General features: G+C 44.4%; 1 protein-coding gene and 1 long non-coding RNA gene across 5 annotated transcripts in view; one reads left to right on the top strand and one right to left on the bottom strand.

The window, feature by feature from the left end:
* Nucleotides 1–5,073: 5,073 nt before the first annotated feature.
* Nucleotides 5,074–9,525, bottom strand: LOC100910424 (uncharacterized). 3 transcript variants are annotated; one of them, XR_015628081.1, is made up of 4 exons: nt 8,298–9,373; nt 6,741–7,473; nt 6,458–6,491; nt 5,074–5,704 (listed from the first exon to the last, which is right to left on the bottom strand). It is a non-coding gene; the product is annotated as an uncharacterized LOC100910424 (long non-coding RNA). The 3 variants fall into 3 exon arrangements; XR_015628080.1 differs by lacking the exons at nt 5,074–5,704; nt 6,458–6,491 and adding an exon at nt 9,479–9,525 and having other exon boundaries at nt 6,539–7,473; nt 8,298–8,403; XR_015628082.1 differs by lacking the exons at nt 5,074–5,704; nt 6,458–6,491; nt 8,298–9,373 and adding an exon at nt 9,479–9,525 and having other exon boundaries at nt 6,539–7,473.
* Nucleotides 8,897–23,247, top strand: part of Pdcd6ip (programmed cell death 6 interacting protein) — a 55,777-nt gene continuing 41,426 nt past the window's right edge. Inside the window, exons 1-3 of one of the 2 annotated variants that reach the window (NM_001029910.3) lie at nt 8,897–9,237; nt 16,066–16,120; nt 18,461–18,530. In NM_001029910.3, coding sequence (NP_001025081.2) covers nt 9,029–9,237; nt 16,066–16,120; nt 18,461–18,530 — 334 coding nt within the window. In that variant the 5' untranslated portion in view covers nt 8,897–9,028. The remainder of the gene's footprint in view (nt 9,238–16,065; nt 16,121–18,460; nt 18,531–23,247) is intronic. The other variant, XM_087563442.1, reaches the window with a different exon arrangement.

Genomic DNA, 23,247 nt, shown 5'->3' with positions numbered 1-23,247 from the left:
TTTAGCTCAGTGGTAGAGCACTTGCCTAGCAAGCGCAAGGCCCTGGGTTCGTCCCCAGCTCCAAAAAAAAGAAAAGGGAAAAAAAAAAAAGAGTTGCCTTGGTCATGGTGTCTGTTCACAGCAGTAAAACCCTAACTAAGACAATCATCAAAACGGCAACAGTCATGTGACATGGCCACCATCTTGGTTAGTCACATTTTCAAGAGGAGGAAGGCCATGTCATTTTACCACTGTGAGGTATCAAGTGTAAAGTTCTCTGTGTAGGAACTTGCATCTACAATATATGAAAGATGCATAGAAACGAACAGGACAAATAATTTAAGAAAAGTCATGGGACTGAGTAAGCACTTCCTTAGGACTAGAGATGGCTCAGTGGTCAGAGGACTCGCCGACCTTCCCTAGGACCTGAGTTCAGTTCTTAGCACTGAACTTGAGGCTTTCAATTGCCTCCAACTCTGGCTCCTGGGCATCTGACCCCCTCTTCTAATTTCCATATGTTATGGCGCTGAAAACCAGGAGCCAACACCAAGATGCTGCAAGGCAAAGTTTGATCTTTAAGCTAGGCCAGACTTACATGCTCCTTTGGCAGGAAAATGAAGCAGCACAAACCAGAAGCAAGAGGACCCTTTTGTAACAAGCGAGCAAGTGATTAAAAAAAAAAAAAAACAACCCAGATTCTCACAGTTATTTTTATGATGGTGGGGAAGGTATATTTTACAAGTTTGTGGTCAGTTAACAAATCGTGAAACATTTTATGGCCAATCAATTCTTGGGACAACGAAAACAATTTACAATGTGTAATTCACAAGGGTATTGACAAAGAACCCATTTAAAAAGCAAACAAACAAGGGGACCACTAGCTAAGGGCACGATCAAAGTCCGACAATGTTTAACTAAAAGAAAAATGGAGCCAACAGTCCCTTAACCTACAGTGCCTGAACATGTGTGCACGAAAATCACACACAGACTACATGCACATAGACACATAATTCTAAAAGCTTTTTAAAAAGAAGATAAAATGGTCATCATGGAGACTGACAAAAGTGCTCAACATGTTTAGCCATCAAGGAAATAAGCAAACCCACACATAGTGGGAGACACCACTGACAGGAATCAGGACGGTGGTAATGGAAAGGTCAGGGTGGAGGAAGAGACTGAAGATCACTTTCACTTTCGGCTTTGTGATGAGTTCAAGGCCAGCCTTCGATGCACTTGACCCTGTCTCCAATCAAATAGAAAAAGTAAAAAAACCAAAGGAACCCGCTGATTGAATAGTCGGTGTATGAGGTATACACATATAACATGTTTGTATGTGTACATGGCATGCATGTGCAGGACAGAGGTTGATATCAGGTCTCTTCCTCAGTTACTTTCCACCTTATTAATTGGCATGCATTTCCTTTGTGTGCACAGACAGAAGTCAGAGGACAAGTTGGGGATGTCTGGTCTTTCTTTCGCCATTTGTTCCCTGGGTCTTGAGCTCAGGTTACCTTTGACTGTCACTATGGCAGTGGGTAGAACCACCTGGACATCGGGCTGGATTGTGTTAATCGGTGGGAAGACCAGTGTGTTGTGAGAGACAACGTGCTCTGGACAGGGGGGGTCCTGAACTGTGTGAGAAGGGAGACATCTTGATGAGCGCCAGCGTGCAGGTATTAATTAGTTGCTTTGACTGCTGTTGTTATAGAACTAGCTGCTTCAATTCTGCTACCTTGACTTCCCCACAAGGATAGACTGCGACATGGAATTGGGAGGGAAAATAAACCCGTTCTCCCCTATGCTGCCTTTGTCAGGGTATTCTATCACAACAACAGAAAAGAAACAAAGGTGCCTGGGTAACAGGAACCCCCTGGATGGCGGGAAAGAGAGGGTGTCTTGTCATCCGGGGTTTAGGTATTGTTGAAGCTTGGCCAACCCAAGAGTTGCATTTCCATGCAGGGTTAGGACACTGTGGCATGAGCGTCCCTCACAAACCCAGACAAGCATACGTCATCCTCTTGGCCCAGCAAAATGTGTACCCGGCCTTCCCACCCCACATCACTCCTTACCAAGGTCACTTACCCTCCTTCTCCTCCTGGGGAGATTCTGTTCTGCTTGTCTCAGTGTTTAGAAACAATGCTGGCCTTTCTGTTGGGGAAGGAGGAGGATGTTGATGCCAGGGAGCGTCAGCTGTTCCTTTAGAGCCACAGCTCCAGAGACTGCAGAAGTCTAAGACAATCTTGGTCATGCTAATCTTTCTACGTGTTCCTGGGCCTCTGCTCCCCCTTGTGGTTCAGGGGATATAGGACACACAACAAGAAGAATTTTCGCTGTTACTAAGATCTCTTAAGTACTGGTAAAAAGATGAACACCAATGGTTCAGGCTCTGAGATCAACAATTGATAAATAGGACCTGATGAAACTGAAAAGCTTCTATAAGGCAAAGGACAGTGTCATTGGACAAAACGGAAGCCTACAGATTGGGAAAGGATCTTCACCAACCCAACAACTGACAGAGGGCTAATATCCAAAATTTTAAAGAATTCAAGTAATTAGACAACAACAGCCTAAATAACCCAATTAAAAATGGGGTACAGAGCTAAACAGAGAATTCTCAACAGAGATGGCTGTGAAGCACTTAAAGAAATGTCCTTAGTCATCAGAGAAATGCAAATCAAAACAACTCTGAGATTCTATCTTACGCCCGTCAGAGTGACTAAGATCAAAAACTCAAGTGATAGCCCACGAGGATGCAGAGTAAGAGGAAAGCACCTTCATTGCTGGTAGGAGTGCAAACTTGTACAGCCACTCTGGAAATCAATTTGTCAGTTTCTCAGAAAACCAGCTCTACACCAAGACCCAGTTACACCACTCCTGGGCCTATACCCAAACGATGCTTCACCCTTAAGGACACTTGCTCGACTGTGTTCATAGCAGCTTTGTTCATAGCCAGAAACTGGAAACAACCTGGACATCTCTCAACTGAAGAATAGGTAAATAGAATGTAGTATGTCTACACAGTGGAATACTACTCAGCTATGAAAAGCAAAGACATCAAGAACTTTGCAGGCAAATGGATGAAGCTTGAGACTATCACCCTGAGTGAGGCAACCCAGACCCAAAAGGACATGCATGGTATGTGCTCACCTATAAGTGGATATTAGCCATAAAATATAGGTACCATATCCACGCTCCACAGACCCAGAAGCTAAAGAAGAAAGGAACAAGTGAGGATGCTTGAATCTCACTTAGAAGGGGGAATAAAATAGTCATAAGAGGCAGATGGATGGAGGGAGGGACCTGGGTGAGAGAGGAGATGGGGAGGGGATTAGGAGTGAGGAGGGACAGGAGAGATGGCCAGATGGCCATGAGAATGAATGGAAATCTGCAACTGTCAGGGGGGTGGGAAGGTGGGGAGCATCTCAAGGATCTGTCAGAGACCTGGGATAAGGGAGGCACCCAAGAATCAATGGGGATGACCTTAGTGTGCCTCACAGCATTGGGGATATGGATCCTGAAGGGGCCACCTCCTGTGACCAGGCAGGAACCCTGGGGGAGCTATAAGGTCACCAGCCCACCCACAAGGCTTTTGCCCCAAAACTCACCCTGTCCACAAGAAATTCAGGGGTGGAATGGAGCAGAGACTGAGGGCAATAACTGGCCCAACTTCAGACCCATCCCAAGGGCAAGCACCAACCCCTGACACTATTAATGATGCTCTGTTATGCACGGAGACAGAAGCTAGCATGGCTGTCCTCTAATCCTCTAAAGGGCTCCACTTAGCAGCTGACTCAGATGGATGCAGAGACCCACAGTCAAACAGTGAATGGAGCTTGGGGACTCTTATATGGAAGAGCTGGGGGAAGGATTGAGGGGACAGGAACTCCACAGGAAGACCAACAGAGTCAACTCACCTGGGCCCTTGAGGATCCCAGAGACTGAACCACCAACCAAAGCGCATACATGGGCTGCACCTAGGCCTCCCTGCACATAGGTAGTAGATGTGCAGCTCAGTCTTCATGTGGGTCCCGAACAGCTGGAGCGGGGTGGGGGGGTATTCCTAAAGCTGCCGCCTCTCCGTGGAATATGTTCTTCTAGCTGGGCTGCCTTGTTTGGCCTCAGTGGGAGAGAATGTGCCAAGCCCTGAAGAGACTCGATGTCTCACTTTCTCAGAGGAGAAGGGAAGGGGGATGGGGGCAGGATTGTGGGAGGGGGGACTGGAGTGGGAGGCAGTGGTCAGGATGTAAAATGAATAAATAAAAATAAATAAAAAATCATTACCGAGATGGGTGGGTGTGGCCTATGATCCCAGCACCCCTGTGGAGGCAGGAGGATCAAAGATTGGGGGTTATTTGCCAATGCAGAGCAATTCCCAGGCCCTCCTTGGCTACCTAGAGAAACTTTGTATCAATCTTACTTTCCCAAGGGATAATCAAATGGATTGGCTTTTTAAAGTTAGTTTTTTTTTTTTTTGGTTCTTTTTTCGGAGCTGGGGACCGAACCCAGGGCCTTGTGCTTCCTAGGTAAGTGCTCTACCACTGAGCTAAATCCCCAGCCCCTAAAGTTAGTTTTAAAAATCAGAATGTTTTGATGCTTGTGGGGATCTATGAGAGAAGCCAGATGCTGCAGGAGTTCCCCTCCTAGGTCTAGGGTCACAGTACCCCTTTGTGAATTCATGCCTGACTCTGTGATAGGCATGTTTTAAGTGCCTCCTTTCAATCTGGTCCCAGTAGTACTTCAACTCTTCCTCTTGGCACTCCAGGTGCGCTTTCTCGTGGGCTTAGCTGGGCAATCACATTTTGACACTGGTTGATCTCTCAAAGCGGCAGGCCTTAGAGCTGCCCCAGCAGCACGACATGTGTCTTGCTGGAACACTTTGCAAACTGCAACTTCTTTTGTAATCTTGCTTCTGTGCCCTTGTCTCATCTCGACCTGCATCACCCCAAAGCAAGTAGAAGAGAACGCTTTTGGTGGTGCACCCTTTATGCCAGCATCTGGGAGGCAGAGGCAAGTGGTTCTCTGTGAGTTCGAAGCCAGCCTGGTCTACAGAGAGAGAGAGAGAGTTCTAGGACAGCCAGGGCTACACAGAGAATTTCTGACTCAAAACATATTTATTTTCATTTTGTGTGTATTGGTGTTTTGCCTGCATGCATGTCTGTGTATCACATGTACACTTAAATAAGGGTTCTCAAATGCTTTGATCTCCACCACCCCCCCCCCCGCCCCTTCTAGGCCACTATCTAAAGGCAGGGGAGAAAAGATGGTAAATAGGGGATCTTTAGACCTATTTAAAACTTGCTCTTGGGGTTGGGGATTTAGCTCAGTGGTAGAGCGCTTGCCTAGCAAGCACAAGGCCCTGGGTTCGGTCCTCAGCTCCGAAAAAAAAAAAAAAAACTTGCTCTTGGCGGGTGATTCCAGGGTGTCATCAGGATACCAACAGTTCAGTTCAAAGAGTGTCACCAAACACGAATCAGTGGCAGCAGTCAGATCCAGCCAGGCCTTTACCAGATAGGCACAAGTCCTCGGAAGCAACCAGACCCAGCTGAAATTCAAGGCAGTTCTCTGCTGTGCCTCTCTCAAGGAAGTGAAGATCACCAAAGACGTGAGATTGAGGAAGCGTTGCATGGCTAGCAGTGCGAGCATCCTGTCACTGTCTGTCGGGCCCTCCTTATACCTTATACACATCACGTGTCCTCTCAGGGGTTTGCTTCAGCATCACATGAGTCTGCTCCAGCAAAACACCATGTGAGTCTGCATTACATTACTCAACCAGAAACTTCCAGTTCAACACACACACATACGCACACGTACACCCTCCACACACACACCCCACATACCACACACATACACACCACATACCACACACACTCCACACCACCCACCCACCCACTCACACACACACACACCACACACACACTATACACATACAGACACACACACACCCTCACACCACACCACACACACACACCCCACACACCACACCACCCACCCACCCCCACACACACATACACACATACACACCACATATCACACCACATACACACCACATATCACACCACATACACACACAGACACACACATACACCACACAGACACACACATACACCACATATCACACCACACACACACACACACACACACTCACACTTTTCAAAAATACAATCAATCTTTAAAAAAATATAAACAGGTAGATCTGGTGAGATGGTTGAGCAGGTAATGCAGTTGTCTCCAAGCCCAATGACCCGAGTTTAATTCACAGAACTCACATAGCAGTAGAACTGAGTCCCCCAAGGTGTCCTTGACCTCCACAGGCCAGACTGAAGACCTGAGCTGGGCCAGAAAGATTCCTACAAGTCGTCCTTTGACACACACACACACACACACACACACACACACACACACACTCGTTTACTCGTTTCCCCCCGAATTAAAAAAGTAAATGCGGGCTGGGGATTTAGCTCAGTGGTAGAGTGCTTACCTAGGAAGCGTAAGGCCCTGGGTTCGGTCCCCAGCTCCGAAAAAAAAAAAAAGTAAATGCAAATGAATAAATAAAATAAACTTTCATAAAATAAATTTCATTGTTAATGAACAAATGTAATGTATAAAGCAAAAATATTACATGAAGATAAATATAAGATAAAAAAATGTATGATTTTACTTCCAAAGATTGTAATCAGCACAACCTCAGGGTAAATCCTGTTTCATAGTCTGTAAACACACACATTTAACTTTTTAAAACCGAGATACTACTGCACACACACCATTTTGTGACTTGCCGTTTTCTTAATGACCTCCAAGGCTTGCATGGCAACACAACTTCATCTTATCAAATATTCCATGCTTTCGTTCCTCCTTCAATTGTGCTGAAAGGTGTTTTATAGCTTGTCTGTTCAGAATAGGATCTGGGTCAGGCTGTAATGTCCCTTAGATTTTTTTTTTCCCCACACAGCCATTGTTTCTTCCAGGATGATACATTGTTGAAGCTTATACACCAGTTATCCTCCAGAATGGCACAGAATTTGTTATTTCACCTGTTGTATTTCTTATAAATGGTGTGTTTGGCACTGGAGAGGTGTTCAGCTGTTAAGAGCACCAGCTGCTCTTCCAGAGGACACAGGTTCAATTCCCAGCCCCCACCTGCAGCTCATCTTTCTGAAACTCCAGTTCTAGGGGATCTGATTCCTTCTTCTGACTTCAGGGGGCACCGGGAACAAACATGGCACACAGACATACATGCAGACATAACACACAGACATCAAAAAATAATAAAACAAATTAAAAAAATTGCGTGTTTGATGGGAAGGCTTGATGGATTCAAGTTAGTTTTGTTTGGAATGTTTCATAGATGATATTGTTCATCTACATCTGCTCCATCAGGAGTGCTGAGGTGGGTCAGCAGGTAAAGGTGCTTGCTGCCAATCATGACCAACTGAGTTCCATCCCTGAGACCCACATGGTTGACAGAACTGACTCCAGAAGTTGTCTTCTGCATACCTGTAAATAAATGAAAGATAAGAAAAAATATAAACATTAAAAATATCAGACTTGGGGTTGGGAATTTAGCCCAGCGGTAGAGCACTTGCCTAGCAAGCGCAAGGCCCTGGGTTCGGTCCCCAGCTCCAAAAAAAAAGAAAAGAAAAAAAAAATATCAGACTTGTCCTCTGGGTGGCCTTCAAAAAACGTTTTTTGTATGTGCATTTGGAAGCTGGTCCCAGAGGAGGCCACAAGAGGGCGATGGGTCACCTTGAGTTATAGGTGTTGAGCGCAGTGCCTGAAGAGGGTGCTGGGGTCCCAGCTCAGGCTCACAGGCAGAGCGGCAAACAATCTTTTTTTTTTTTTTTTTTTTTTTGGTTCTTTTTTTCGGAGCTGGGGACCGAACCCAGAGCCTTGCGCTTCCTAGGTAAGCGCTCTACCACTGAGCTAAATCCCCAGCCCCGCGGCAAACAATCTTTAACTGCTAATCTATTTCTCCAGTTACAGAGGGAGGCCTTTTTAAAATATAAAAATAAATTGCCTAAGTACCACTGAGCGTGCTAAACAGATTCTATACATTGACTACAAGTTCCATAATGAACTTGTCAACTTCCTTTCATTCTAGTCTCTACTTCCCTTTTAAGTTCTAGATATGGGACACACGAGCTTTAGTCTGGGGGGCTCTTTCCACTTAAGTCCTCTACACCCGTGCCCTGCTTAAATGTCAAGGCATCTTCTCAAACTGCGAGTATTCTTCTTCTGCGAGTTCATCTTCTGGAAGAATGTATCTTAAATTATCTCGCTTATGCTATGTTCTTATAAGAGACTCCCATCTGTGTCCTTACCTGGCTGACTGCACGAAGTAGACTTTGCCTACTTTGGACTGAAGAGCTGCACACACAGTGGACCTTCAACGGTACATCACAATACCCCCAGGGCCCCAGAGTCTGACTTCATACGAGAAAGCATAACAAAGGAGTATTTCACCACAGGGCAGAATATATTGATCTAAAAATTAATTTTAAGTACTAAAAAAGGGAAAAATATAGTTAATTAAAAATATTTAAAAAATAAAAGCAGAATTTAAAGACAAATTAAAAAATATCTTTGAGCCAGGTGGTAGTTAGTGCAAGCCTTTAATTCTTGCATTGGGGAGGCAGAGGCAGGAGGATCTCTGAGAGTTCGAGGCCGGCCTGGTCTGCAAGTGAGTTTCAAGACAGCAGGGGTACACAGAGAAGCCCTGTCTCGAACAAATCAAGCAGACCAAACCACAACAACCAAAAGAATCTTCTTGAAAGTTTAATCATCGCAGGAAGCTACTGCCTGATCGCACCGCGCAGGCGCCACACTGGCTAGACCAGGTGAGCGACGCTTTGGTGGCACGGTCACGTGACCGAGCGGCGCGCCCCTCTGACTGCGCCTGCGTGGGGGCTCCCGGAAGTGGCCGGCTCCAAGCGCTGGCGGCCCAGTCCGTCGGCCCGTCGGTCCGCTCGTCCGCTGCCGGTGCCGAGCGCGCCTAGGCCGTCGTCGCTGTCCCTTCGTCTGTCCGGCCCGAAGCGGCGGCCGGGCGCTCACCATGGCGTCGTTCATCTGGGTGCAGCTGAAGAAGACCTCGGAGGTGGACCTGGCCAAGCCGCTGGTCAAGTTCATCCAGCAGACGTACCCGAGCGGCGGCGAGGAGCAGGCCCAGTACTGCCGCGCGGCCGAGGAGCTCAGCAAGCTGCGGCGCTCGGCGCTCGGCCGCCCGCTGGACAAGCACGAGGGCGCGCTGGAGACGCTGCTGAGGTGGGCCCGGGTCGCGGGGCTTCCTCCCAGCTCCCTTTCCTATCCTCCCCTCCCAGCGTCCTTCCTTCCCAGCTCTGCTTCCTCCCTTCACAGCCTCGCTCCGTTTCCCTCTCCCCGCGCCTGGCCTCTCCACTCTGACTCAGGCCAGCGGCGTAGGTGTGGTCAGCATTCTTTCCTGGTGAGAGGACTCTCGTAACCCTGTCCTCCCTTCCGGGTGGCTTCTGTCACCTAGACGCCTTACCTGGGAGGACGTCTGCCATGTAATGGTCTGTCTGGTTACAGCTGTTTGACCGGTTTTCACTTTTTGGGTGTTATAACTGAAGTCTTCGTTTTACAATCCCTCTTCGTGACTTGATTGGGCCACGTCTAGATTTCCTAATAATAGTTATGTAAGGGAAGGGAGAGAATTGGCACACTGAACCAAATGTCGGTGACTTATTACATTGTTCACTTGAAATAAGTCATCCTATGTTCAAAATAATCAAGTGACAGATTGACAGTTGTAAAAGTTAGGAGCTACAGTCATTTGAACGAAAACTTGAATGACATAATAGACCACTCAGACTGGCTACTTAAACTCTTTTGACCCGGGGGGGGGGTGTTGGGGGGATATGCACATGTGTAATACATTGGTTCTTTTTGCAATTGGTGAGAACCCCGGTACTTAATGATGAGAACATTTCCGTGGTAACTTATGATCCAATTTCCGGTAATCTGATCTTGTTTCATGCAAGAGACGCTGGTGGATTCGGGTGCAAGGTGCAGAAATTCTGGGAACCGTGATGACCAGAGACATCCCTTAGTTTTGTCATCATCTTAACCCCATGATGTTTCCTTCAGAGATGAGCTTTCTGTGCTGCGAGATGGCTGGCCGCTAACAGCCCTTAGCATAGGCATAACGGCTCCCAGCACTGAGTAAACTTTATCTGTTGACAGACAGCGGAGCCAGATTTCAAACAGTTCTCCCATTAGAGTTTTAAAGTGGATTTGCTTCAAAGTGCCTGGCTTTTGTAAAACAGGAGGGAAGTCAGCATAGTGCTTGTCCCTATGGGTGGTGTGTGTGGCCTGTGTGAGCTGCTGTCTCAAGGGCTCCATGCAACATTGTATCATTTGTTCCTCTAAGGCAGTGGTTGTCAACCCGTGAGTCACAGCCCCTTTGGGGTCGAATATCAGACACCCTAGGAGTCAGATATATACATTACCGTCCATGACAGTAGCAGAATTACAGTTAGGAAGCAGAGGGTAGCTAGTCGCTGGTGTCTGCTTGCTCTCGGAAGTACATAGCTCTTGTATCTGTCTCTCCAGGAGCAGCAGTTTTGCCTGTGGTCTAGTTAGCTTTGTGGCTCTCTCTCTTGGAGAGCTATAGCTGATCTTTTTGGAGTTTGCACCATGCTGGTCAGAAGCTTTTTGATTTCCACTGACTGATTGCTCTTCCCGTCACCTCCTATAACATGTTCTAAGGCAGCCATCTCATACCTCGTGATCATGTCAATGTGGAATATACCCGGTTTCTTCTCCCAACTAGCAACTCTGGTTTTGCTAGTGGACCTCAAGGAGGAAGAGGCTTGGGACAAAGGTTTCAGTATATTCTATGCAGTTATTCTTTCATATTTTCTTCTTTGCGTACTTTCTAGCAGGGGTCAGGATTAGGACTGATGGGTTGCCTGTTATTGTATGGCCTGCAGACAACACTTGGTTAGTTCTGAGTCTTGGTGGCCTAATGGTGTTCTGTGCTTACTCTGCGCTTTGCTTCAGTGCTTTTCCTGAGTTGGCTGGTGTGCCCACCAACCACGGCTATCTAGACTTACTGTGCTGCCACTCATATCATTGGTTACTCAGCTCAGCCATGCCTGGCTCCCCAGTGGACCCCCAGTCTGGGAGTTCACAGTTTCGTTCTCCTAGAGGAGAGGAGAGTGCACTAGAATTTGGGTATTGTTTGTTGCTGTGACAGACTACCAAGAAACACAAAGGGAGAAAAGTTTGTTATTGCTCATGATTTCAAAGGTTTTTGATCTGTGGCTGCTGGTTCAGTTGCTTTGTGCCTGGAGTGAGGCAGCCTGAGTGTGAGATGGCAGCTAGGAAGTTTCAGGGGATGGGGTACCCAGAGAGGAGATGTGCCCTCCAAAGGCATGCTGCCCGTGATCTTCATCCAGCGAAATGATACTTCCTAGTAGCCCATAGAACTCACCAGTGGATGAGCATTTCCTAATTCAGGCACCTCTCTAGAGTACCACTGGCAGGGGGCTAAGCCTTTAACAAGTCAGTCTTGGGGTGACACTGAATAGCCAAACTACAGCGGATGCTGGCTGTGTTGGCCACTTCCTGTCTCCTTTCCTGCAAACTGTCACATTTCAGAGAATGTATCTAGTTGACGAGACTTGACCAGCTGTGTGTCTTTAGGCTTGGGGTAGAGGTGGAGGCAGGGGCAGGGGCAGGGGCAGGGGCAGAAGTTTCTTTCTTGTACTTACACAGGTTTTGCATTTCCCTTTCACTAGCAGTCTAGAATATCCCTTTTCTGAAAAAGTTTATCCAGCTTGGCCTTACTGTGTGGCAGGTACGTCTTCAGGCCCTGTTGCTCCAGGCCTTGCTGTAGCCTCAGTAGGATCTAGTGAAGGCAGTATAGGCCCTGAGCCAGAGAGAAGGTAATTTATTGTCTTGGATGTATAATTTGTAGCCTGATGTTGAGCCCGAGAGTTGATTGGTGGCCAGATAATGCACAGCATCATTAAACATTCTGAACGTCACTTTAAGTATACTGGGGTTACTTTTTCGTTGCTATGATAAAGCACCATGCCAGAGGCAGCTTGGAAGGATTTATTTGAACCTATAGTTCTAGAGTAGTGGGTTTCAACCTGTGGGCGGTAACTTCTTTGGCAAACCACTATCTCCAAAAGTATTTACATTAAGATTCATGACAGTAGCAAAATGACAGTAACGAGGTAACATCAGAAATAGTTTTATGGTTGGGGTCACCACAGCCTGAGGAACTGTGGTAGAGGGTCTCAGCAATAGGAGGCTGGGAACCGCTGCTCTAGAAGGGTGAGTTTATCACCGTTATGTGGAAGCATCAGACAAGGCAGCTGGAGCAGCAAGCTGAGGGCTCACATCTTGAACCACAAGCTGGGACAGAGCACATAAGAAATGGTGAGAGGTTTTGAAGTCTCAAAGCCTACCCGGGAGACTTACTTCCTCCAGCAAAGCCACACCTCCCGGTCAACACCATCAGTGGGGACCAAGTGTTCAAATGCCTGAGACCATAGAGGACATCTCATTCACTATCACAACAGTAATCCCCCAAAGGTTTTAGTACTTAAAAATGTTTCCTAGGGATATGTAATCCAGCGTGTCTTTCCTAATCAGGAAGCTTGCTGACTTTATTTAATCTGTTTAATTCAAGTTTTGCTGGTACTCCATTGGTGAGGTTTACAGGTCCAGGGTCTGGCTTCCACCAGTGCATTGCTTCGGTTACGAATGCCTCTTTAATGTCCTTCAGTCCGAGTAGTTCTCCTCTTGTCATTTGAGCCTTGGCTTTCCTTCCCTTTTATGGTTGCTGGGAATCAAATGCAGGGGCTCAGCCATTCTACTCTCCACCTATGACTTTGGCATTTTTGAAGAACTCAGGCTAGTTTTTTTGTGAATGTCTCTTGATAAAGTGTTTTCTTCCCTTTTTTTCTTTTTTATAAAAAGACATGCTCTCTATGTAGCTCTGGCTGTTCTAGAACTTACTGTATAGACGAGGTTGGCTTTGAACTCACAGAAATCCTGAATGTTTTGACTGAAGGTATGTGCTACCATATCTGGCTCCTCTGGCCCCTTTGGTAAGGTTTTGTATCATTCCCTCGTGGCTTAGGTGTTTGTGCTAGGTGGACCGTGCTGTTTTCAGGGCATATTAGGGTGTGGTGCCTGCCATTCGATGACTTGGCTTTTTATGACTTGGTTGGGATACGTTTGGCAGGTCCTTGACCGTATAGTCGATGAGTAGGTTATATTCCTTAATAAACATTTGTAGAGAAACCACATCAAACTTTTATTATTACCGCTTTGTTCTGTTGAAGCTGGCCTCAAACTCTCTGTTCCTCCTGCCTCTGCCTCCCCAGAACTGTGATCACAGCTGCAGAGCACTTCCCCTAGCTCATAGCGATGACAGATTGTGTCCTGGGCTCTGTGTGTACAAGCTTTGACCATTGTTAGTGTCTACTGATGAATATCACCGCAGCCAGCCAGATAGGTACCTACCGTGGGAAAAGATTTACTACTTGTCATTACATGGTATGTGGCGCTAACTCCAGACACCTGCTTATTTACTTCACGACACTGTTCTTCTCCTCAGTGAATTGTGATTTGTCAGTGTGACTTATTTAGTGTGAGTGTGTTCATCAGGATGTGGTCGCATGTGTGCATCGGTCTGTGTGCTTGTGTGTACATTCATGTGGAGGCCAGAAGTCAACCTTGGATGCCATTCTTCTGGTGTATCCACTTGTTTATTTTCCTTAAAATTTGTCTGTCTGTCTGTCTGTCTGCCTATTTAACGCATATGGGTGTTTTGTCTGAGAATATGTCTGTGCATCACATTCATGCCTTGTGCCTGTGGAGACCAGAAGAGGACATCGGATGCCCTGAAACTGGAGTAAACGATGTCTGTGAGCCACCTTATGGGTGCTGAATCAAACCCAAGTCCTTTGGAAGATCTTCAGTACTCAGCTGTCGAGCCTCTCTCCTGACTTCCGCTCAGTTTTGAGACAGGGTCTCTCATTGATCTAAAGCTCATAGAGTAGGCTAGGCTGGACAGAGCTTCAGGGTACCTGTGCTGAGGTTATAAGTATGGGATCAAATTCTCCTATTTGCACAGCAAGCACTTTACTGACTGAGACATCTCCTCAACTCTTGTTAGATTATTCTTGGTGTGGCTACTAGGAGCTCCTTAAGACTAGTTTAGTTGCTTGTGGTTTGGTTGGCTTCACTCTTGGTTTTTCACATCCTCATCACTTTCTGGCCTGGTTCTTGTTTTCCATCCATTTCTTTCCAGTTAGTGTAGGAGATTATCTGGCCACTAAGTGTTCTTGTTCTGGTGAGGTGTCATTGCTTCAAGGCCCTCTCAGTGAATGTAATGTATTGTTCTTTTTGTAGTTGTTCTTGTTTATCTCTACAGTGTTAAGAAAATGAGTTCACATTGATACTTCCAGTCCAGTCCATAATTACAGTTTGTTCCAGCCCTGCCCCCTCCAGTATTTGGGATTCTTTCCTTTGATAGTGAGATAACTGGCCCCCATTAGCTTCTGTGTGCATTTAAGTACAGGCTCAGTTTGCTCAGTTTGCAGGCAAACATATTGTCATGCATGTTGCTCTCTGTCTCTCTTGCTTGCCTTCTTGAAACCTTCCCCGCAAGTATTCATTGGAAAGTTAGTCATGATGAAGGTGGTGGGGTATGGACAGGAATAAAGTGAAGGAGGAGGCCAGCCAGCAAGTCTAGCTTTGACCCTCTATCCTCCAGTTACTGGTTAAAGGCTCACCCTGAGTGTGGTGGCTTGGGTAAGGGTTGATTTACTGCATTATATGAAATACCGATTACTCTGTGAACCAAAGAACAAGAAGTGAGGACTTTGGGTTGGTGGACCTGAAATACATGTCATTTGTGAGCTTTTTGGGAGCTGTGTGTGTCAGTAATGATATGCCTAACCCGTCTGAAAGTCGATAGATGAGTTATTAATGGGTTGACTAGGGATGTGAACTTAGACATAGTGAACCTTTTTAAAATAGTGAGACAGGCTCTTACTATGTAACCACAGGTATTCTGGAACTTGCTGTGTAGAAAGAGCTGGCCTCACAGAGCTCTGCCTGCCTTTGCCTCCCCAGTGCTGGGATTAAAGGTGTGAGCTGTCATACAAGGCCAAACATAGCCATCTTAATAAAGTATTTTAAGAAATACAAAGTTTTCACGTAGGTGTTTGCTGACTTGTACTGAATAATGTGAGGTGAATATTTGTTCGTGGTGGTGAGGGTCCTTTTTCATTTTAGTCTAGCTCTTTAATGTGCATAATTTAGTGTGTGGTTTAAGGATTGCATCTAGTAACCTTAAAACAAATGATTAAGTTGGATTTGTGGGCCACTGTAATTGGGGACAAGTAGAGTCTTAGTAATAACCTATTACTGTGAAGAGATGCTGTGACCAAGGCAGCTCTTATTAACCATGGCTTGCTTGTAGTTTTAGTCCCTTATCAGCGTGGTGGGAAGTATTGCAGAAAGCAGGCAGCCGTGGTGCTGGAGAGGTGGCTAAGAGTTCGACATCCAGATCCACAGGCAGCCCGAAGAGAGACTGTGGCTGGCCTGGACTTTTGAAACCCCAACGTCTATCCCAGTGACACCACAGGGCCACTCCTCTTCCAACAAGGTTACACTTCCTAATCTCTGTCAAGTAGTGTCACTACTTAATGACCAAACATTCAAATCTATGAACCTATAAGAGCTGTTCTCATTTAAGCCACCAAAAATAGTTTTGGTTTATTCTTTTAATTTATTATTTTAATTTTATGTGTATGGGTGTTTTGCTTGCATGTATGTGGACCGTATGCATACCTAGTGCCCACAGAGACCAGAAGAGGATGTAGAGTCTAGAAGATCTGCTGGAACTGAAGTTAGAGATGGTTGTGAGCCACTAATTGTGTTCTGGATGGAACTCAGGTCCTTTGGAAGAGCAGCCAGTATTCTTAACCTCTGAGCCTTTTCTCCAGTCCCTCTCTCTCTGTCTATATATAAATATAGTTGGATTTATATAAATTCATCTCATTTTACTCTGCTAATAATTAGTCTTTCTATCTTTTTTTCTTTTAGATATTATGACCAGATTTGTTCTATTGAACCCAAGTTCCCATTTTCTGAAAATCAGGTAAGCTGTAAATTTTGCTATCAAATTGTGGTTGCAGATCACCCATTTCCTTCCCCTCTGAGTCTGTTTCATTGAAGTCAATGATGTGTCTTTACTATGTTTAGCCCTCTATGGCTGTTTTATATAAATCATAAGTTTTGAGTCTGTCTGATATGAATATTGTCCTTCTGAAGATTCTCCTGAGTTTTCTTCATGTCCTCAGTCAGTTTTGAAACTTGTATAGAGTGTTAGTCTGTATTTTATACTAATGGGATCTGTTCATAGATGAAAATAATCTGCTATTTTCACCCTTGACTTTTTTTTTTTTTTTTTTTTTGAGGAGGGTTGAGACAGGGTCTCTGGCTGTCCTGGAATTTACTATGTAAACCAGGGTAGCCTTGAACTCATGAGATCAGTCTGCCTCTGCTAGGATTAAAGGCCACCAAGTCTGGCAAAGCCTTTATTGTTTGTTTGCTTGGTTTTTGGTTTTGACACAGGGCTTCTTTGTGAATCTCTGACTGTCCTGGAACTAGTGCTGTAACCCAGGTGCCTGGCCTCTTCTTGTACTAATAGTTTTGCAGATGAAGTTATCATTTGTTGAGACTCCCTTTAAGGAAGTCCAGGGTGAAAGTGTGTGCATGTGTGGATGTGTTTGTGTGATGGCGGGAAAGGAGCCTGGAGTAGGTGAACTCAGAAGAGTCAAAGGCAGAAGCTGCTGGGAGCTTGGGGAATGGAGATGGGTGTGTGGTAGTTGTGTGTGTTAGGAAGTTATAATTCAGCTTAAAGATTTTTGTGTTGTATTTTGATGAATGATTTAAGTGAAACTAAGATCTTTCAAAGTTCCATATGGGTCAAACTTACTTTAGAATTAGGAAGAAAGCTAGGTGTGGTGGTTGCATGCCTTTGATCCCAGCACTTGGAAGGCAGAGGCAGGTGGATCTCTGTGAATTCAAAACCACCCTGGTCTACAGAGTTCAAGGATAGCCAAGGCTGTGCAGAGAAACTCTGTCTAGAAAAACAAAAAGAAGAGAGATAAGGAGAGTTGTAGCAGCTCCTCGTGCGCCCTCCCCCCCCTTTTTTTGGAACTGTCAATTGAACCTGTGGTTCCCAGACACTCTACCACAAGTTACATCCCCAGCCCTCTTTCTGCCTTTTATTTTTTTTTTTAAAGATTTACTTATTAAAGTATGTGGGTACACTGTATCTGTCCTCAGACACACCAGAAGAGGGCATCGGATCCCATTGCAGATGGTTGTGAGCCACCATGTGGTTGCTGGGAATTGAACTCAGGACCTCTGGAAGAGCAGTCAGTGCTCTTAACCACTGAGCCATCTCTCCAGCCCCCTCTTTCTGCCTTTTATTTTGAGGCAGGGCCCCACTAAATTGTGGAGGCTGGCTTCAATTTATGTAGCCCAGGTAGACCTTGAACTGTGATCTTCCTGCCTTCTGAGTAGCTGGGGTTGTAGGCCTGCACTCAGAGGCCCAGCTAGTCTTCTGTTAGGTGAAACTTTTGTTCTTCTCTATCATGTGTAGCTGACTCTCTACAAAGGAAGTATACTATATAACTATTACTCAGATCAAGAAATAAAATACTGCCTTATTGCATTTTCCCCCAAAAGCCATTGTCTTATGCCTTTAAAAAATATTTCATTAGTGTAAAATTTAAGCTTCACAGCTAGCATTTTGAGTGCTATTTCTAACTGTAGTAAGTTCATTAAGCTGTGTGGTCTTTGAGTCTGGTTAATTTTGATGTGCTATTTTTATTTATTTCCAAGTTTTTAAAAATAATGAAGCAAAATAAAAAATATGTATTTTAGGCCAAATGTGGTGTCATACACCTCTCACCCACACATAGGAGACAGATGTAGACAGATTTCTGTGGGTTTAAGACTAGCCTAGTTGTAGGGCTACATAGTGAAACCTTGCCTCACAAAACCCCCAAACGGACTGTATTTATTAGTGGTATGTGTATATATGATGTGTGTGGATGTAATGGTCTGCATGTGGAAGTCAGAGGTCACCTCTGGGAGTCAACTCTGTTCCCTCATCTTTGCATGAGTTCTAGGGCTTGACCTCATCTCGTAAGGACTGTGTGGCAAGCTCTGCCTCTGGTCCACCAGGAAACCTCACAGTGCTTTATTTCCTTTCCTTCTCTTTGTTCATAAAGACCACATAGAATAATGTTCTGAAATAACTTAGGTTTAGTACTTCACATGGGAAAAAAAGGTTCATAAGAAGGAAAGGGGTCGTTGGCTAGAGGTGGCAGCCACACAGGTTGGACTCTGTCCTCCTTACTGGAATTTCTTCAGGATTTAACCAAGTCCAAAGAGGTAATGTTTTGTTTCCTCTCCCTCATCCTAGATCTGCTTGACATTTACGTGGAAGGATGCTTTTGATAAAGGTTCCCTTTTTGGAGGATCTGTAAAATTGGGTATGTAATGGTTAATAAAAATTATAGACTTGATAAACATTTTTGCTGCTTTTAGATTTTTTTAAAAGTCTTCCTAGTAACTCCTTGTGAATACTGCAGTTTTTAAAAAAATCTCTTTTTCTTTTTTGACTTCACCTTCTAATCCAATGTAATTTCAAAATATTTGCAGAGCCCATGCCTTGCCAGACACTGTCCTAGTTACAAAGATGCATAAGGCAGTTGTGTCCACTTTCTTGTGAAGACAATTATCTCACTGAAATGTACTATGTACACATATGTATAGAATGCAGAATATGATGTTTTGTTCCATGAGAGACTACATGTATGATGGTGGTCACGTCTGATTGTTGTCTGGTGATGTTGTACCTGTCTTATTTCGTGTAACTATGTACATAACAACAAAGTGCTTAAAGGCTTATTTTTCACAATGTCTAGAAGTCATTGAGGTATGGCTGTAAAATCTCATGGGAGCCTGGATGAGCAAGAAGTTAACTTTACTTCTAGAAAGCAAGCACCGAGTTAGGTCTTGAAGGAGGAGTTTGTACAAGCATTATAACCACGGTCAGAAGGTGAAGGTGTTTAGATCAGTCAGCCTTAATTTCCTCATTTGAAAAATGGAAGCAGTATTTAGTTTATAGAGTTACTGTGTAGGTTAAAAGAGTGAAAACATTTAAAATCTTTAAATGTTTCATTTAAAAAAATGTTTGAGTGTTCATTAAGTATTAGCTATAATGAATGAATAATAAATAATAAATATTGTTACTATGTGTAAACTATATTTATATGCACACATATGATGCATATATTTTTATGAATGTTATATGTGTGTATTTTATATAGTAGATATACATTATATAAGATACAATATATGCTAATATTTTGTAATATATATATAATATGTACATAGATACACTTAAGTAAATATATGTGTAAACCTTTATAGGTGAGGAAGTAGGACTATTATATAATATTGTATACTATATGTTCTGTATAAAATGTGATCAGTGTGACAGTTACTATGGCGTAAACTGTAAGCTGACTGGGATTTTGAAGGCGATGGTGATGGAGCATAGATTGTAAGGAGTGTAAGGAGGTATAGATATCCTCTAGAATTTGCACCTTCCCTCTTTTCCTATTAATAGCCAGTTACTATCATACTGTGGACGGGGCTTCTTATGTATTATGGTACTGAATTCCCAGTAACAAAAATAAGGACAGACACTTTCATGGCTAGTTGAGTATATTAGCTTAGAAAAGTTAAGTGACTTGTGAAGGGTGTGTGGCTAGGATTTAAAGGAGCTGGGAGGGATGCAGAGAGCCTGCCTCTGAGACCAGGGGAGCAGACCACTGGGAGATCTGAGAGACGGTGAGTGAGACTAGGCAGTGTGGGTGCTCACAGAAGAATTGGCTTGGAAGAGCTTTTGCAAAGTGAAATTGACTGGCTTTGCTGCGTGTCAGAGGGAGGAGGAGGAGGAACAGCGGCTCGGCTGAGATTTGACTGGTCGGATCTTTAGTTTATGATAGATCTAATGTGGCTTTTCTGTTACCACCTCTGTGTAATCTTCTCTGACATCTGGAAATAGTAGATTTGAAGCTCAGAAGAGAGAGTTGTAGATTTGGTAACAGTTAATCATTAGTGGTAAAATTCATCCCCTCTGACTGATTATAGGCAAGAGCACATAAGAACCAGAACTGGAGTGAAGTTGACAGAAAGCATTTGGGCCGTGGAGGACCCAGGAAATGAAGTGTTCTCAGGTGGTGCTGTCCAGTGCTTCTGACACTTGGTTGTGTGTTAGAACAATCGGGGGACAGTCTAGTGTGTCGGTGCCACAGAAGGATTGATGGGTGGGACACGTGAGTGACCTGTCTCCAGCTGGCGGTTGTGCAGCCTGAGTTGGGTTGACTAAGTGGGGTTGAAACAGGTTGGTAGTGGAACGTCTGGAAGAATCGAGTGCTCTTCAGCAGTATCTTACTGCACACTTGCTGCTCGTGTGTCCACTTAGATGAGTAAGTTTCCATGCTGACATGTATGTGGTGGCGTGTTAAACTGCCCATAGAGCACCGAGTTCAGTGACCTACACCATAAGGGCCCTTTGCGTTGGGCTGCTAGGGATACTTGTAAAGAGCCTCTTCCCACTCCTCCCTGGGGCTCGCTTCCATGCCACAGGCTGAACCACATGCAGTGGGCGTCTGTGAAAAGATGTGTGCGAGTAGGAGTGTGCCCATAGTTATTGTGCAAACAGAAAAGTTTATTTCTAAGAGGTATGATAGTGGGTGATTTTAATTTTCCTTTCTTTTGTAATTGTAGTTAGTTTTTTTAGCTGTTGCTTGAACTTTAGAGAACAGTTATTATTTATCACTAGTTCTTTCCTTAACGCACACTTAGTAGAAGGAGAGAATAGTCAGTGCTTTCAAAAGCTGGTTTCAGGTTAGATGCTATAGGAGAAAAGTAATCAGAAATCTCTCAGATATGAAATAGTATGAAAATAAAATGGCAGACGACAGCCTGGGGTAATGATAGTTATGAGAAATTCAACAGCATTTATTGCTGGTCCATTCAGTTGTAACACTTAATTCTTCAGCTCTTGGAAGTTTTAAAAAATATTTCTTTGATCTCCCCAATCTGCCTCTCGGATTCTTTATTTCTCAGATGTTGATGGTTCTGAGTCCAGGCACACCGTCTACATTTTTTTTTTTTTTTAAAAGAAAATGCTAGTATGGGGCCGGAGAGATGGCTCAGCAGTTAAGAGCACTGACTGCTCTTCCAGAGGTCCTGAGTTCAAATTCCAGCAACCACATGGTGGCTCACAACCATCTGTAATGAGATCTGATGCCCTCTTTTGAGATGCAGGTGTGCATGTAGATACAGCACTCATACATAGAATCAATAAATAAATCTAAAAACAAAAAAGAAAATGTTAGTACCAATAACCTAGAAAACATCCTGCTTGGATTTTGTCCTGGCTACTACTCTGTAGCCCTAGGTCTTGGGAAGGGAAGGCAGGATGATGAGTAGCTTGGCCTTGGCTATCTAGAGTGCTTGGCAGCCTGGGTACCGAGTGTGTAAGGTGACAGCAGCCATAACCCTGTACTGTTGGATGCATCTTCTGCCTTCAGCTTTACTGCCTTAGAGTTTCTTTCAGGATGCCAGCTCTGATCTTTGACTTCTGGAGTTTTCTACACTTATTCTGGGCTCACTTTTTAATTGCCTTTGTTTTGAGATAGTAGTGCCTTATGAGAAGCCATGATCCACCTGCCTCCGTTTCCCAAAATGCTGGGATGCAGGTGTGCACCTCCCCACTTCCTTGAGCATTCATTCTTCTTTAGGACCCTCACACTATTTACTCTCGGTGTTACCTTGCTTCTATGCTCTTATTTAGAATTCAGTTGGCACAGTTAGTGTGTCTGCTGAGTAAGGAGGGTTGGGGACAAGTAGAGAACTGGCTGCCTTTGGAGAGATGCTGACTACTTCATGGTCCTCCTGTGTAGAGAGCTGTTATCCCTCTGGTTTGCTGTGATGGGTTTGCAGTGTTCTGTGTAGGCAGCCCTCTGAGAGTTTGACCTGATGATCAGTGTCTGGTAAACTATATATAAGATGTTGAATTACACTGTGATTAAATTTTACAAATAACTGAGCTATCGTAGATTAAAAGAATTGCTTTAAATTTTGATAAAATACACAGTCTACTGTCTTAATCATGGTAAGCATACAGTTCCAAATCGTATTAATCATTCTTACTGTTCTAGTTAGGGTTATTATTGCTGTGGTGAAACACCAAAGAAATTTGGAGAGGAAAGAGTTTATTTGGCTTATATTTCCAGGTAACAAGCCATCACAGAGGGAAGTCAGGATAGAAACCTGGAGGGAGGAGCTGATGCAGAGGCCGTAGAAGGGTGCTGCTTATTTGCTTGCTTCCCGTGGCTTGCTCAGGATCCTAGCCCAGAAGTGGCTTTACCCACAATGGGCTATGCCCTTCCTCATTAATCACTAACTAAGAAAATACCGTATAGGCTTGCCTACAGGGTGATCTCATGGAGATATTTTCTCAGTTGGGGTTCCCTCCTCTGATGACTGTAGCTTGTGTCACGTTGGCATAAGACTACTGAGCACCTTTCAGTGCTGTGCGGTCATCTTGGTCTAGACGCCCTCTCATCTGACGGACTGAAACCGTACTCATTAAACAGTAACTTCCCATCCCTCTCTTCTTGCTGGCTTCTGGCAGACCTGTTCATCCTCTTGTCTTTGAATCTTACTCTTGTAAGTACTGCATATTAAGTAGACTTACACGTCTGTCTTTCTAAGAAGTTGGAGGAAACAATGCATGGGATTGTCTTTTAACCATTTTGAAGTACATGGTTTTCATACTCCAAGGTACATTCACATTGTAAAACAAATCTCCAAAACTTTATCTTGTAGTACTTTATTCATTAAACTACAAACCTGCTGACCCCCATTGGTACTTTTGTACTTTGTGTCTCTAAGACTTGGACTCCCTTAAGTATTTCCTTAAGTGGAATCTTCAGTCTCTTTGTGACTGCTTATTTCATGTAAGGTTTGTCTTATGTTGGAGTATGTAGGTTCCTATCTTGGTGGTTGACTGATAAATACTTGGTGTATGAATATACATTATTTCATTTACACATCCATTGGTTGATGGCCACTCAGTTTGCTCTGAGTGATGCTGCTGTGAACATAGGTGTAGAAATTCCTCCATGA

Source organism: Rattus norvegicus, chromosome 8, assembly GCF_021556685.1.
Source record: "Rattus norvegicus strain SHRSP/BbbUtx chromosome 8, alternate assembly SHRSP_T2T, whole genome shotgun sequence".
Classification (NCBI taxonomy): domain Eukaryota; kingdom Metazoa; phylum Chordata; class Mammalia; order Rodentia; family Muridae; genus Rattus; species Rattus norvegicus.
The sequence above is the reverse complement of the archived record's forward strand: the minus strand, read 5'-3'. Positions and strand labels throughout refer to the sequence as shown.